A 17,292-nucleotide genomic window follows, 5' to 3' on the forward strand; every position below is an offset into this window, starting at 1 on the left:
GCTAACAGATTTTTTTCTCATGCAAATGCAAATTAGAAAAATTAAAACGAGTATTGCCTTTACGGAAACTCGCGTTCTGCTGGTAGGACCATGTTCAATTTTCTGTAACGACATTCAGTAATCGAGTTTTAGATAACTGAAATTACTTTTTAAACGAGAAACATTGCCTCGCATGTTTTCGCTGATAACGACGAGAAATGTCAGAGAAAAATATCATAAAATTTTACATTCGCGCGACGACGGGATCTTACATTTCACCTCCGATAGTTGTGACGACCGTTAAAATCGCTATGAAATGATAGTTCGGTGCTATTAGGCTCCCTCGTTTGCACGTGAACGGAAAAAGAAGTATGCGAGATTTATTACATATTGTTATTACATGATACTACATCAATCAAACGCGATGTTCAATAATTAAATGCAAATTTCACCCAGACTGTCAATTAAAGAACGCATGTATGTATATTACAAATAACACTTTAATTCCGATAATTCTGTAAAATTGCTTTATCTTCAATAAACCAATTTTGGATTGCATCTCTGCTATTTTAAAACAGAGAACGACATACCCCATTTTGATGAGGATGCGAGTTAAATTTCACAGAGTCTTGAATATTATTTTATATTTAATACTCCATTTATTTTTTGTTTTCAAATTCTTCATGTTTGACGTGAAAATACATTCTATATTAATTATATAATTATATAATTTGCAAAGAGACGTAATAAAAGGCGAGTTGATAATGTCGGATATAATTTATGAAAATTTTCCGGCATAATATTCTATTGATATCGTGTTTGCTGTTGCATTATACACGCGTTCGTACTTAGAGTCTATTCAGACAATCTTGCATAGCATATAAACATAAGCATATATAAGAAAATTGATTGGTCCATATACATGTGCATAAAAAAAATAGACCAATCCATTTTCTTACGCATATGCTTATGCACCTATGCAAGATTGTGTGGATATACCCTTACTCTCCGCGACGATCGAGCATAGTAAATGACGATTATCGAGTCCTGAAACGGATGGATTGTTTCTTCGTTGATCGGGTAGATCGAGCAAGTCGTCGTCAATGGGCTGTCGTATGCAGGAGAAGGAGTCGGAATTCGGAATTAGAGTCTGTGCGCTCGCAGGCGCATTTGTGGTTGGAATATGCGAGTCTGCGGCACGGTGAGGACAAGGAAGTAGACGGAAATGTCAATGTTAGTAAATTGTCTGGCAGATTCCAAAAGGGTTTGCAGCCGCGGATCTTCTGTGTTCTATGACGGAGATACGATTTCACGCGGTAGAAACATTCGTCGGTTTATCATACTAATTTTGAACTTGCTCTCGCGTAATGTTAGTGCTTCGTAATGTTTTAATTATTTCTGCCTGGTCACAATTTGCAATTAATGTAACGTGCGTTCTCTCATACCTTGTAACTTTAAAAAATTCTATTCTTTGAAATGTTAAAAAAGAGAAAAGCAATTTGAACTTACATAATTCTGTGTCAAATATGAAGTGTTTCGGAACAGATCGCCTTTTATTAAAAGTTAAAAGTTTTTTAAAAACATTCATTTACGATTATTAAATTTATTATATTTTTGTTTAAAAAAGTCAAGTTTATTTAAAATTAATTGAAAAATAATCTATCTGCATTTTAAAGTTAAATTATAAAAACTTTTTAGTTCGAAATTCTGAGAGAATCTCAGTTTTATTATTTAATTAGCACATAGATTTTTATTGTAAACAAAGCAGTTCAAAAAAATATATTGCTGACAGATAACTCAATATTCCTGGAATATTATGAAAGATATGTTACATTTGTTAACGAGATGTTTACATCCATATCGTTTGTCTCGTCAGTGCAATACTACGAACCGTAAAATGCGGCCGCGAACAATCCTCTATTTGCGTACGGTACGTTCTCGATTTACAGACCGTTGCGTAATTCTCTGCACGAGATTTCGAAGTTATGACGTTTCTATATTTTTTTGTATGCGGAAATCAATTCCAATTATCTCACAAAATACACGTAGGGAAAAAGGGGTTGTGGAACGGAGAAAGGAAGGGCTCGGTGGCTAACAAGAGGTTGGTTAGAGCCGGTTAAAAAAACCCGGAAGTACTCGAGGGAGAAAGAAACGGGATTCGGGGAGATTTAATACCAGATAAGATTGAGCGGTACGGACAGGTCGTAACGGTAAACAGCGGCCCTAAAAGGGGCGAAATTTGTATTTTGTCACTTCTGAGCGCGTATGCATACCTAAAGGCCGCGGTATGCAACAACCGCGCCCGAGGGGCGTGTAAATTTTAATGGCTCGTCGACGAAGATGGTGAGCGCGTTCTATCTGGCGCGTGTCGCGGTCCGCGTATCGTTCCCCATGCTCCCAAGGCTGCGAAATTGTTCCTCCAGGTAATTATTCCACGTTGAAATCGTTTTCGCGCGCGGTCGCCCGTTTTTCGCCACGGGACGAAATGAGAACCGTGCGAAAATGCATTTCGCGAAAATGTATGCGCGTCACTCGTTTGTTTGACTCTGGGCGGTTTGTACGCGCGACAAACGTATGCTTTGCATAAATAATATTCTTGGGACAACGGAAATGGGTAGGAACGACCTCGCGATACGGTGACTCCGTCTCGTATGATACGTATATGAAGCGTCAAGTTCGTAGAGAATCCATATACCATCAAAGAACGCGGCTTGCAAATTAATTCTTATTGTTAGTCTCTTTGTAAGTAATACATCTTGCAATTAAGGATATGTTATTTTATATCCAATTTCCAGCATGCAAAGAATACGTTTAAATATTATATATTAAGAATAAGTTTTCTAATAAAGGTCAATTCCAAATTTCACAAGGGATAAGCATCAGTGAAAAGAATAAAGTCTTGAAATATATGTAGGCAATAATAAAATGACGTTCCTTAGAGTATCTCGATTTTTCTCGTGTGTAAGTCTTGAAAATAAACGTGGCTGTCTCGTTCACGTCTGGTCTTTCGCTCGATTTCATCTGACGGACTGGGTTACGAGGACTATAAAACTCAAAGCTGAGTAACTGTGTCGCCGGCAAAGCGGACGTTTATTAGGCATCGTTCGGTTGCGTGTCCGCGAGAAATTGAATAACGCTCATTGCACTTTTGTGGCCGTGGGAAAAAGGGATATATCGTGAACTCTGCGAGAGCTCTTGCTCATTTCGCGTTTACGATCAGGGGGAGGAGATCTTCGTGGCGGAGGAGACGATTTCATCCCCCGAGCTTTTCACCGGAGCGGACCTTCCCCCAGGCTCGATCCCTCTCCTCGGCGACACAATGAGCTTTTGTTTCCATTGAAAACGACACCGCCGTATCTCGCTCAAGATATTAATCGGGGCGAAACTCCGGCGCGGATCAAGCGGTATTATGGTGGCCGCGTGTGCGCGCGTACGTGAGACCGCGGCCCGATTGAATCGTAAATTACCCCGCGGCGAATTATTCATGACGCGCGCGTACGCTTTCGTTTCGGTAGGCTGCGTAATAATCCAGCCGTGCGTTTTGTAACGCGTCAATTTTTAATGCCATCTCGGCTTCTCGCGTAAGATTTGTCATCATCACGCAAATACATCCACGATATGATTATTCACCAATCTCTCCATAGTCGGCAAAAGCCAATAATCGGTGCGGCAAAGCCGCAGGTGCAAAATGGATTGGTTTTAACGAGCAGCTAATTCCTGTATTTTGACGCCCGATATCTCGTTCGTGACAGAGAGGAGAAAGCGTGCGACGATTCGCTCGTAGCTCATTAATATTTACCCCATCAGATGACGAATTTTTCCGCGATTAACCATCATGTCTTTTCATTTACAGGAGGGATCTCGCGGTGATCGGAAAGAGGGGGGCAAGAGGGGACGCAAGCCTGGAAGGAAGGCGGCGGAGAAGGCGGACATGAAAGCTAAGCTCGGTAAGTAGCTACATGAAGGATACTTGTTGACATCCTAGACATCTGCTTCAACATTTCGCTTCGCTGCCGTTACGCTTGTAACAATACGATTTTATCGGTGGTAAATTGTTGCGATTAGAACTAAAATTGTTTTTTTACGATTCGCACTTGTACGATGAAACTGTGCGACAATGCAATTGATTGTTTTCGCAATTCGATTAGTGAAATAATTTGGAATCAGTAATTAAGTAATTATCATTGAAATCTATTATTAAATAATGCATAAATATAAATTGCATCGACGGTCTGTCATCATTACTCATTAATTACTATCTAATAATCAGAAAATGAAACGAAGTTATTGTCTTTATTATAATCTCTTCGGTAGTATATATAACATATGTTATTTAATTGTAATAAAAATATAATTATTCTACGATAAATGACTGATAATTTAACTGCGATCAATGATTATTTTTATGATTTATTTGTCAATAATAATCGAATATTGATTAATATTTTGTTGTAAATTATAAGCAATTGCTTATTTAAAATACAACAATCAATTATCGATTCGATTACATTTTGCCCACCTCTGTTGTTCGATACTTTAATAGGCTGTATAGACAATATAATAAATTATACAGCGAACATATCGATTAAATGCTGCTTGATAGCAACTGGAAATTATTATTTTATACGAATGCGCTATTATATATTTTTGAATTGTTAGTTTGTCAGGAAAAGAATGCTTTTCGTAAATCAGAGAGGCAAAAGTGCGCGTTAAAAGTAATAAGGACGGTGATCAAGGGAATAGTAACGTGGACACGAGTGGATATCGGTCAGTAGCTTGACTTTATCTATACGGCTTCTCAACTCGTCAACGTCTCTTTAATCCAAGGTGCGAAAACGCGCGTAAAATAGAAAGATAGCGCACATTCTACGAGACAATGAAACGGATGTGGCAGATATCGGCCATTCCCTGTGCTCTCTGGCTTTACGTCCGTACTCATGTCGACGTCCGTCGCGTCTCTCGATTAAAACGTTCGATATATAGTGGCAGCAACAGCGCGTCTTTCCCGCGAGGAGGGAATCGCGTATCCACTGATTGCGCGAAACTTTCGGTTTGCGGTTGTTCGTTCCGAACGCCGAAAAGGTTGTACGAAACGGTGCGAATCGCCGTTAGGAACGTTTATCTCTTTTGCGAATGAATATTTATATCTAGGCCACCCCCGCAGCGGTTTCTCGATATACCGCGGCGAACGAGGATTACCAGGCACGCTTTCACCGTATGGTTATCGTTCGGCTATTTTGCAATTCCGCCATTTCGTCGCCGCGGAGTTCCTCGGGGTAACAAAAGCGGGAAGAGAAAGGCGCAAGATAGAAGGAGCGCGGTTGGGTGAGAAGCTAACCCGCCGCGCTGATGGCTGTTGCATGGACCAGCACCGAGTAATTTCGCGGGGTTATTTCTGGAACGCGCGTGATCTTCTCATTCGGGAACGGGGAAACTTTATAATCGCCTAACGCGCGCTATTTCGTTCTCCCTTTTGTTTCGCCGTCGCCTACGGTTTTTTCCGACGGCGATGCGGCCTCTTTTCCGGAACGCATGCCATTCAAATCCGTCTGATATTTTCCCAGGTACAAATAATTCTCAATCAGTAGCTAAAACTTTGCGGCTAATTATTACTTGCATTAAGTTTTAATGTATATGGATTGAAAATTAAATCATATTTAAAATTTACAGTACAGCAATGTGTTGCAAAATATTCTACCTTGATTATTTAAAACTGAAACTTCCAAATTTAATTTATAATTTCATAAACATTAATTCCTTATATAAAACATTAATTTTCAGAGTTCTATGTGAATTTATCTTTCCGTTAAAAAGTTGTTAACCTGAAAAAGTATCACTCTGAAAACTTGAATTTTCAATCGCCGTCTATTCGCTGTTTTTGTTGGATCTTCCGTGCAACGGTCGATTTAGCGGTCGCGCTTCATTAAAGGATTAAAACAACGTATTTTCTTCAGCTTGTCTCCTGTCTGTCGTTAAAAAGATGTCCCGCGGATTCGAGACGACCTACATATCGGCGGAAATTGCGCGTGAGTCTTTTTCGCATCGTTCTTGGCCACGCGAACGAACGAACTCTCCATTTTACTCCGTACGGAAGCGGCTTTTATTTAAATCCGTCCGAGTTTCGCCTCGATTTGGTCCAGATGTCGGCCGTTGCAATGAGATCCTAAATGGAGCCACAAATTGACTGTGCGAGAACGCTTAATTTCCGCGATGCGCCGGTATCGATCTTCCAGGCGCGACACCGATCGCGCGTCAGCTTCAATCGACATCGACGAATCTCTTTCCGATAATATTTACGGCGCTGGACCGATCGATGCTTTACGGACTGCAAAAATTCGCCGGCGGCTTGGTCACCCTTAAAGGTCCGCAGTGAAACGAGTGACGTTTATTGCCGCGTAAAAAGCAAGTCTGGCGAGCCGTGAACGATAGCGCGTTCGCGGACCTCGATCCTAAAAGACGTTTATTATACCTAAACGCGCAATGATTCTCGCGAAAGGACATTTGCCATTTGTGAAACTATTTAACAATCTGATAACGCGTGGAAACTTTAAAGTCTGTAACAGTTCTCTCGCAATCGAAAAATCAATTTGAATCTACAAATCGAAGCTACAAATCTTGAAATCTTGTGCTTGAATGCGAGAATTTTAGTCCGTATTTTTAGTCTTAAAAACGTATCAGAGAGAAAGAGGAAAGATATATTTATAATAAAGACGCGATTAATCTTATTTTGATTAGAAATCAACTGAGACTGTGTACATAGCTGAGGCGACACGATTATTCAAATATAGCTTGATATCATTAAAACAATATACAGTTTTTCCAAGACATTTCGCGAAATGTCACATACGCGACGTAAGTAATGTACCTCACATCATTTCATTATTTCATGCTGCTTTAATTGATATAAAGTGATATAAAATTAAGTTAGCAATAAATAGATATATAGGCTAGGATAGATTAGTATAAAATTGATGTATTATAATATGTATATTAAATAAGTATAGCTTATAATTATTAATGTGCATTTTTATTTAACAATTTAATTGGATGTTGTGGGACTGTAATGTATTTCGTGTATACTTTTTTTATATATTTATTTGAGATATATATTGAAAGAATCCCCGAGTACTGCTTTCTTACGTCAATATAACATATCTTTTATTCTGAAAAGGAATAACACAGAGGCCAAACGTGCAGACCTTAAATTTTAGTAAAGATATGTTTGTGGAAAAGATGAGAAGAAAAATAAAACATCCCTACAACTAAATACAGTTTTTTTGCTACCATATTCTACGGATATCTATTTTTATTTATCATGTTGTAAAAATAACACATAAATATCTTCTATTCATTATTGTTCATGATATACAAGCACCATGAAGAAATTCAGATAAGAATTTTATATTCCAAAAATATCTTCACTTGTTTAGTTTTATTTTACTACCTTCTCATTTTCTTTATTTTTTACTATTTACGAAAGCAATAAATTCAAAATTTATTTAATATTTATTTTGATACTAAAATACATTACCTAAATTATAACATTAATATATTATATTCATTATGTTTTCAATTGTATTTCCCGAAAATTTTGCCTCTCTAAAATGTTTGGCAAATATTTATGAATTTGCTGTATAAATATCAAACAATTAATATATCTCTTAATTAATATTCAGTCATGTAGTAAAAGATTAAAATGTGCCAATAATTAAGTAACGCATTAACATATCGAACTCTCTTTTATAAATTCGTAAATATTTATTTATCTTAATTTATTCTAGCCTATCCAATCTTCAAACAATGAACCTATGAAATTATCTGAATTATCATTCTTATTATTCTGAACAGTATTCTTATCCTTTTATATACATATAGAAATATTTTACGATACAATTTTCATAGATCCATTATTTCAAATTGAAAGCGTTAATTGTCACTTACCGATAACGGCAGACTTGTCGTAATTACGTTGCGCCTGCATCGATCTGCTAAATATAAATATAAAATCCAAATTATATATAGCAGCCTTCAAAATAATTGCTATTTTAAAAAAATATTGCGCATACTGAATTCTCAGGCTTCAAAACAGATATTTCGAAATTATATATATTTCTTTGCAAGTATTCACGACTGAGGGTCTTTCTTCTAATTCTTATTTTAATAACTTAACCCAAATAAATAAATAAATAACAGATTGATTACCTTGTGGCCGCTCTGCCGTCACCCGATGCCTTTCCTAGGCCTCCTCCTCCTCTCAGACTCTTTTCATTGCATTTACACAATACAACACCCGCGAAAACACGATTAATTACAATCGTGCGCACAGTAGCCGTCAAAATATAACGGTCGTGCGATACTTTGTCCGGCACTCCCGACATTAATTGTACGCGACGCGCGATTTATTGTATTCCGATGAAAGAATAACGCGAAAGGATGGCAAAAGCTATCTTCTCCACACCGCAATCGCGAGAAATTTAGTAATCGCATATACGCCATTCATTTCGAACGCGTAAGTCCCACAAAACGCACAACGTGAAGTTAAAAAATTAATTAATACATCGCATTCTTTCATTACTCGAGTATTAGTAAATCCGGCAATTCGTGTTTTCCGCGTTTTATTCAATTTACATCCGTATTAAGTTTTGCTTCGAGAATCGTTTCGCTAAGTAACCGCCTCGATATATCTACGGGTCGTTAAATGCAAGATTTAATATAATTACATGATCCGATAATCGCTAGGTAGGAAACGATCGTGTTTGGACTACTTGGCGTGCTTACATCTCGAAAGATAATGCGTCGGCACGCGGCTCGCGCCGCTGTGTGCCTTACCGAGTTTTAATACCCGCGCGCGACCTTTCGGAAACAAACAGCGCTGGCCGTTATGTTCAAAACAGGCATAATAACCGATGCATCGCTGCAAATTATTTTACAATTAACGCGTTATGAAACAAATGAAATAAACGTGTACCAAATATTCTGTTCCTGTATCTCGAATGAATTTCGATGGTCGAGCTATTGTAGCGCATTAAATTAACTTTTTTTTTAAATTAAATCTATCTTATTAAACTGAAAATATAGTTATGTAAGTTAACTTACTATACTATTACTTAGAATATAGATATGACGTAACGAGTGTTTAAATTAAATTAAGTCGATTCTTGGGGTGTCTATTTATTAAATCACATCGTGTTGTTCGACGACTAGTTTCGGCTGATTGTGAGTTCTTCAGCAGAGAAACGTGACTATAAAGAAATAAAATACAGGCCTTAGAATGCAAGAATCTCGGGAAGACTTTCGGAATTCGAGAATCGCAATGCTCGCAGAAAATTTTGGAATATAAAACGCACAGAAATCGACGATCCGATAAAATTCTAAAACCGTATAGGATTCGAGGATTTGAATATTACAGATTTCAGATTGCAACGACGTCGTTATTTAAATCGGCTTCGCATTTCATCGAGCTTCGATTTCGCTCCGACATCCGACATGCGACACGTTTATTTTCCTCCCTACGTTCGAACAAAATCATAGCTTACCGTAACACACCGTCCGTCTTCGTAAAAGTTTCCGCTTTTCGGTCGCATATGCCGCGGGGCATTACCATGCGTCTTGCGCGTTCGGCGACATTATTAAATCGTGAATTCTTGTAGAGCTCGTGATATATATATATCTGTCACTTGGTTTGCCGTTACGTCACAACCTGACGCCGAAAACCGGGGAAATTTATGCTCGGCGCGAATTCGGGCTCGAAACTTTCGTCCCGAGGATTGAGCCACGCTTTGCATGCATTGATTCCTCGTATTGATATGGATCCGCGTTTTCTCACCCTCTTCGTTTGCTATTCTGTTATAGAACGAAGCCGGCAGAGTGCGAGGGAGTGCCGTGCTCGCAAGAAGCTGAGGTATCAGTACCTGGAGGAGCTCGTGGCCGACCGAGAAAAGGCGGTGCTTGCTCTGCGGAAAGAGCTCGAGATGGTAAGTCATATTCTTAACCCTTCCATAAACGAACGAACAAACGAAAATGGAGAGTAGAAAAGACTCTAGAATTTTCTTCTTTAAGAATAAACGAACGTATTATGACGAATAAGTTGCGTGCCGAATAAAAAGACAAATGCTCGTAATGCATTGCGGCTTATAAAATTGCGACTTAATTTGTTAGGGTATTCTATAATAATTAGCGGAAAGTGAAGATATGCTGTTCTTCGTAAAACTTGAATGCAATTCTTTCTTTAACGAAAGTATCGAGGAAAATTTTTCACTTTCACATTTCGATATTTCTGTTTTAGTAACTGACCTTCTTTCTTAAATATAAATGTCGATATTTTATCGAAGTAAAATGCACTTTAAGTTAAACGATGGATAATGTGTTCCAATATTTATTCTGATATTTAATTCGCGGAAAGTTTATCAGTTTCAATAGTTTGAAAATTATTACCATATAATTTTTATTACAACAGCAATCTTCACAATTTATAAGGAATGACACTGTAATAGTGTCTGAAGCGTTGTATATATTTATACAAATTATTGTTTATAAGAAATCAAACATATCTAAAGATTTATGCATATCTTAATTTTTGATTATGTTCTTTAATATTGTATTAATCGAATAAAATATATATAAAGCTTATAATATCGAAGGAAGATTTCTTCCTTTTTTTTTTAGAAGAAAATATGTCTTAAAGTTGCCTGAATTAGTTGTATCTCGAACGTAAAGCAAAGCAAATTCTTCGGAAGCTGGAGAACCTCGTAACTTTTTCTTTTCCATTGCCTTTCTCATCGTCTTCCTTATCGTCTTCCTTAAACCTTTCTTCGAAGTGCAAACTAAGTTACTCGCAAAAGTGTAAAGTTCTGGCGGAATACAAAGGTTCGCTCTTTAGCAATGCGACTATAGGAGTATTTATTCGCATCTTCATTGCTTTGTTTTTGCAGAAAAGCACTCGTATTTGTTAGAATTATTTGAGTACTTCACGCGGTCGTTTGTCGTAAATTTTTATTCTTATGGGTCTCTATAGTAGGAAATATTTCGTACAAATAATTTCCGTGGTTTTATATAAAAATTAGCATTCACTTTGTTCGATTACGCTCCACAGAAATAAATCTGAGTGAAATTCAACAACGGCAGGACAATAGAATAATAAAGGACAAAGGCCTTGCTAAGAAGCTTAAAATAAAAAATTATTTGTTTATTAAATACTAATTGGGTTTTATTTATCTTGTCTTCTTACGGAATATTCGTTAACAAGGTGCTTTGAGAATATCTGACATCGATGCTTCGAGGTTCTTATATCGATTAAGCTGCCGAGTATTGCGAGTAAGAGGAGCGGTTGAAAAATCCCGACAAGTCCGGCATTCCTGTGTATCCACGATGCTGTTCCCAAATCCTCCTGATTCCACTGAAGATCTCCAGCGCACGACGGTTTAGTACGAACAAGACAGGACCGAGAGACGGAATAAACGTACTTTACACACCACTGTTTGTTATTTTTCTACAGTATCGTCAGTGGACTCAGGAATTGGACGCCGGTCGAGTCCCCGATGGACTTCAGGCGATGCTGGAGGAACACGGCTCGCTGAAGCGGGAACTACCCAGCAGCAACTAAGCGGCCAAGGAGGCGAGGAATAAGAAAGTCACGTGGATCGAGCCGTTCCATCTATCTTGTTCCTCCGATCGAAACCCCCCTCGTAGTCGAGCTTTCTTTCCGTCTTCTCTTATCTCTCTTTCTCTTTTACTGTTCTTCGAGGCAATAGGAAATAATTGGCTGGCGAATCTGAAATTTTCTCCTTTAAGAATTTATACCTTAGGCGTTTTCTATACCGCGATTGATCCACTGAATGAACCGCGAGAAGGGAATCTTCCGACCTTTTTCGAGAATTTCTTATGCGAATAGTGAAGTTCTTCCCTCTGTTTTTCTCCCGATTCTCTCCCAAACGGCGGGATTGTTATCCCCGATTTATCTCGTTACCTCACCGTGTTACCTTTTTTATACGTACATTTTGTTATCGCGACTCTCGTTACGTTGACGCATGTTTTTTTATTGATTAAGACCATCGGTCGGTTGTTCTACGGCCTCACGCTTGGAATGTACCTCCCTTGTATGATTGTTGCGATGTAAGAAAGTAATTATAGATATATTACTGTTACGCCTCGAAGGGAAAAAAAAAACGGTCGTTGTATGTCAAAGTCTATATTCAGTATTGTCTGTTTGAAGGGCGTCGTTGCGAGATCTCCTCGTTGACCGTTCACCGATTCGTTTGAACTTTATCAACGCGTGGTATTCTTGTACTGCAGAGAAATCATCGTTTTGTACAAATTAACGCCATTACACAGGTTGATTCATATATGTGTACGAAAGAGTCTGATAGTCAAATAAAACCAATATTTTTCGATGAAAAATAGGCCTGTTGACGTTCACCGTCCTTTCCCGAGTTTCCTGCATGAGAATTAAATATAAAAATTTCTCAAATCTTTTGAATTACTTAAAAAACATTTGCACCGCGTAAGGATCGCCCGATTAGCGAAACGTGAAATCTTTTTTCTGGCTCGCGCGCAAAGAATGCATATCCGGCGTTATTTCGAAACCGCATCTTGAACACTGCGATGCCGTGGTTTTGCGCAATGGGAATTTGCATATTTTGACGTGGGATATATATCGGACCGTGAAATCTCCGCTCCCGTTTACGTAGATTGCGGATGCGTCCATAGACGATATCATCTCTTGCGTTCGCTCGGCGGTTCGTTGAAAAGAAGAAAAAATTGATGAATTCGATATCGCCGTTATCGCGATTACATTCGGAAATTTGAAACGAATTTTGTTACGCAATTTGGCTCGAAGCTTTTAATCAACTCGAGCAGTAACGAGCTTAATATTGCCGTGTAGTAATAATTGCGACGATAACGATGTTATAAACGTTGGCATCGATTGAACTGAACGTCACGAATAAGAGCATAATCCCTGTACGGAATACTGATTTAATGATATTTTCTATTTTTCGATCCTCAGGCGAATTACTGTTTTTTTTTTGCTCACTTAGTAGCTTATGGAGGGTAAGTGTGCGGAATCGGTTTATTCAGATATTTAGCTTTGTGATATTTTGTTATTACTGGAAATGTTTCGAAGCGATTTTTGCACAAAATATTCTGTTTTTTTTTCGAAAGCTGCCATTGATACGAACGAAATGACAGGTAACGTGAAAATGCGAGGATTAAATTCGTATACGTAGCTCGAATAAAATTTTTGCCAAATATCACGTCCATGTCCATAAATCACCGTCTAACCACAACGCACGTAGAATCAGACTTTACCTTCCTATTAAGAAAGAAATATCGATTTTTACCACGTTCCTCACAAACGTAGGAAAATCTTGCTGGTACATGTATAAAGCGGAAGTGGAAACAAAAGAGAAAAGAAAACTCATCTCTCTCTCGTTTTTCTCGCCATGGTCGCAATAAATCAGCGTGTTAGGCGGAGTGTAAAGTTGAAATATTGCTCCGTAAATATCAAATTGTACTAAAGTACCGAGCAAAGAACCAAGTGCTTCGCATTGTTATTAAGCTGGCTGTATAGTAGGTACATAATGTACTTCCTGGCACGATGGCCTTAGTTGTGACAGTGTCCGGAGATGATATATTCTACACGTTGTGTGCCTGAGTACAAAATAACTATTTTCTGGATAAGAGACGTTATATGAGTCGATTCTTCCTGATAAATTATATCGTGTAATTATATGTATATCTAGTAATGCTATTACGTTTATTAAATTAAAATTTTAGTGAAAGATATCTAATTTAAACATTTTTAAATTGTTTCCTTAAATTGTAGCTGATATAAATAACCAGACATATTTGTACATTTTATACATAATATTCCGCGTTACATTTGTAGAATTAAAAAGACATAAAAATCTTTCTCGCGTTGAGCGCATAATTGCCCGCAGCATTTTCCGCGTTGTTCTCGACGGATCTCATTCGAAGCTCATTCAGGCCCTCGTAGATGTTCTGCGAGGAGCATTAGCACGGATCGTAAAAAAACTAGCGATGTGCCCATGTACATATACCCACCTTTTGCGCCGACAGTTAACGATACGCAATTCCGTGCGTCATAAACCGCGGACATTCAATTTCGTTGCCGCGGGAAACGCGTGTTCTTGCTGGATGGATGAACGGACAGATGGACGGACGAACGTGTCGGGCGCAGAGTTCATAAAGTGTAGCATTGCGGCGTGAAAAAATAGCGGTCACGTTTGGGGATGCGGAAATAAGGAGAAAAAATATGGCTATCCGGCGGAGCGAGGAAATACTTGTGGCCTGCGCTCTCTCGACCCCGGGCTTTTCTCGCCGCTCGAAATTTATTCCGATACTTCGAAAATGTTTTCGGTCAGTACCTTTTGCTTAGCGGATGCAACGTAATTATGAGCTGCGAGATGGTTCGTTGCACTTTGCATTCATAGCGTATTCTGGGTAATTAAAGTCTTACGACTTTAATTTTGATTCTCTGATTTAGAGAATTAATCTAGAATTTCCTTCGGTGAAAATGTCAGGCTACCAATAGCTTTCAAATCATGATTGAGAAAAGAAATTTTTGTAGAGCTAAGCTTCTTTCAGATGTAGACTTGCTATTAATTTAAATCTTATTTCTTCAAAAATCTTTTGTTAATTTCGAGTAAAGTTTACAATCTTAACAGGATTTTAATTAAGGCCTATAGTTATTGAAATATGTAACGCTAAATATTTACGACAAATAATAAATTTTTTCGATATTTTTACTAAGGAAGGACTAACTCCAAATTCGCGATAAATTTTTAAATCTAGGAACGATGATTTTGTCAAGTCACCAATACATTGATAGGTTTGTCTTATTAAGGAGATCGCGGTAGACGTATAGTCGATAAAGCGGAAAAGAGAAGAATAAGTAAACGGAAGCTATTTTCCAAAGTGAGCGACGCGCAAAGCCCGAGAACGTGAGCTGAGAAACGAGAGAAAACTCCATTTTCACGTCTCTCTTACCCTCTCTTTCTTCTTCTTTTTTCTTTATTTGTTCAAAGAAATGTGCCTTCGAAAGGATGATACGCGCGGGTATTATCGCGTTGCTGTGGTTATTCTAAGCAGTATTACGCGTAAGCAGATCACGACATCCAATCTGTGGTTCTTTTAATGTCCACAATTTTTTCACGAAGATATTACAAACAAGGTGGTGTGCGGAATGCGAGATACACTGCATTTTTACATTGAAAAATTAAGATTATTCTCATTAGGCAAAGTTAAAGAAATTTAGAAGATAAACCGTTTCTTCTAGAATAGCTCTTTCGAGAAATATCAAGATTGTTGCAGCTTGTATTTGAATAATAACATATCTTTATATACAGTGCGATCAGCCTTTATATATAAGATTTTGTATGGACCTATACTTACTTTATTGTAAGAAAATTTTACCCCAAAATTTTAGGTAGGCCATTTCTCGATGTCGAAGGGATCGAGATGTGTTCCGCGTGCATCTATCTTCGCATAGGTACCGTGAAAAATTGACGCTTCCCACATATATATCAAAGTGTCAATCGTGTCGCGGAAGATATATCTCTAGACTGAATTTATTTTTTTCCAAATGTTACCGAAGATAAACGTTTTTTTTAGTGGTAAATAAACGGAATTGTATTTGGCTACTGGTCCGTTAAAAACATTTTCCATGGTGCATTCTGCTGATGCTCAAAGAACGCAAATATCGCATATAAATGTCTACAACGGAAGTGCACGCGTGGTTATTTATGGAATACACAGCATAAATTATGTATGAAATTATATAGACTTACGGAGAAGTTTCGGTTTCTCCTTTATGTATGAAGTTTTACAAAGCGGAGTTATCGGAGTTATCGGGGGAAATAAAGCAGCGACGTATACGAATACATGACCATACGTGATGTCTCATCTTTTGAATAGCAAAGCTCGCGTTGAATAATTAAACAGGTTATAGACAGCATATTTTATAAAACTCGTCGAGCCTCACGAGCTTATTTCCTCTCAAATTTCGAATCGGCTTTTAATATATGGAAATTTAATTTGATTACACTTATTTAATATCGGAAATTTGTCATGTTGGAAAAAATTAAATTACCTGAAGTTACTCATAAAATTCGTCTCGTAATTCTTGAAATCTGTCATTTCTTCCATTTTTAATGATTTAATTTAGATATATTACCTCGGTATAAAAAATTTCTAGCTAGCATGAGTGCAGTTAAATTATACATCGATCTATCTTTCGTCTTTTTAGTTCTTGATGGATGGGACGCGTATTTGCTTTCGTAAGATGACTATGAATGTTACGATAGGCCGAACGAGATAAAGTCGAGGATACTTGTACTGATCACGTTACGATGTATATAATATTCACGAGGACGAGTCAGCTTCAACGACCAACGAGTTGGTCTCTATATCTTACTCCTCCGCGATAACCAACGGCGGTTATGTACATTGCGGGACGAAGGTTCTCAGCAGGACCGAGCAATCAAGGTTTACGATTGACCGAATCGTAAACCTGCTTCCACCGCGACAAGGTACGATTCCTTGATCGTATAAGCCGAATTCTGAGCCAGTGTTGGCCAAATTTCATACAAATGCGGCATTAATTCCATCGCCGCGCTCTACAGAGTGAACAGGTTTGCCGGTATCTCACGATGCCACCTCGAGGCACTGTAGAGATTCAGGACTCATATTTGTATCGCTCCAAGTCCGAAATTTCGGAGAGATATACTTGATCCACCTAAGGAGAGAGACTAGCTGATCTTAGTTCACCTTAGGCGCTTTCCGTGCGCTTAACTGTTTCAAACAGAGCGCATTGGTTAACCAGTGAAACTATTGTGCAACAAATCGTGTCTACATAATAATTCCATTATTAAGTTTGCATTTTTATTAATGAGATATAAATTAGAATCATACATGTGAAATTTATAATTTGCAAATTTTTTAAACACAGATACTTTAAGAGATATTTTCGTATGAAGCAGGATTAGAATAATTTTAAATAACTTAGCCAGCGCTATTGTTTGTCTGATTAATTATTCGGATAATTTTGTTTCTATCTGAATCATTTATATTTAAATATAACAATTATTCGTTACCTTATCCAAAATTATTTATGTATTATTTGAATAATAAAAGTTCATATTTATTTTATCCGAGTTATTAGAAATCATGCATAATTACGCGGGTTTTCGAATAATGGTCTTTTAATACAATTATTTTTTTCATCAGTTAAACAATTCATTATATATTGTATGTGGAACAAATTTTTAATGCGAATATGCCATCCTGAGCTTATTT

The 17,292-nt window shown here is 37.7% G+C and overlaps 1 protein-coding gene across 1 annotated transcript; it reads left to right on the plus strand.

The window, feature by feature from the left end:
- The first annotated feature begins 3,799 nt into the window (after positions 1–3,799).
- Positions 3,800–12,375, plus strand: LOC112466031 (cAMP-responsive element-binding protein-like 2). The gene is made up of 3 exons (XM_025033893.1): positions 3,800–3,926; positions 9,832–9,953; positions 11,474–12,375. The coding sequence occupies exons 1-3, from the start codon at positions 3,815–3,817 to the stop codon at positions 11,579–11,581; spliced, it is 342 nt and encodes a 113-aa protein (XP_024889661.1). The 5' UTR covers positions 3,800–3,814; the 3' UTR covers positions 11,582–12,375.
- Positions 12,376–17,292: the final 4,917 nt, after the last annotated feature.

This window comes from Temnothorax curvispinosus, unplaced genomic scaffold, assembly GCF_003070985.1.
Source record: "Temnothorax curvispinosus isolate PA1 unplaced genomic scaffold, ASM307098v1 QBEX01015766.1, whole genome shotgun sequence".
In the NCBI taxonomy this organism is placed as follows: domain Eukaryota; kingdom Metazoa; phylum Arthropoda; class Insecta; order Hymenoptera; family Formicidae; genus Temnothorax; species Temnothorax curvispinosus.

Excerpts from the sequence above, each read along its gene's own strand:
- LOC112466031 (XM_025033893.1), top strand. The coding sequence starts at position 3,815 with ATGTCTTTTCATTTACAGGAGGGATCTCGCGGTGATCGGAAAGAGGGG. Across the intron at positions 3,927-9,831 it reads GGACATGAAAGCTAAGCTCG|AACGAAGCCGGCAGAGTGCG; the intron begins GTAAGTAGCTAC and ends ATTCTGTTATAG. Across the intron at positions 9,954-11,473 it reads TGCGGAAAGAGCTCGAGATG|TATCGTCAGTGGACTCAGGA; the intron begins GTAAGTCATATT and ends ATTTTTCTACAG.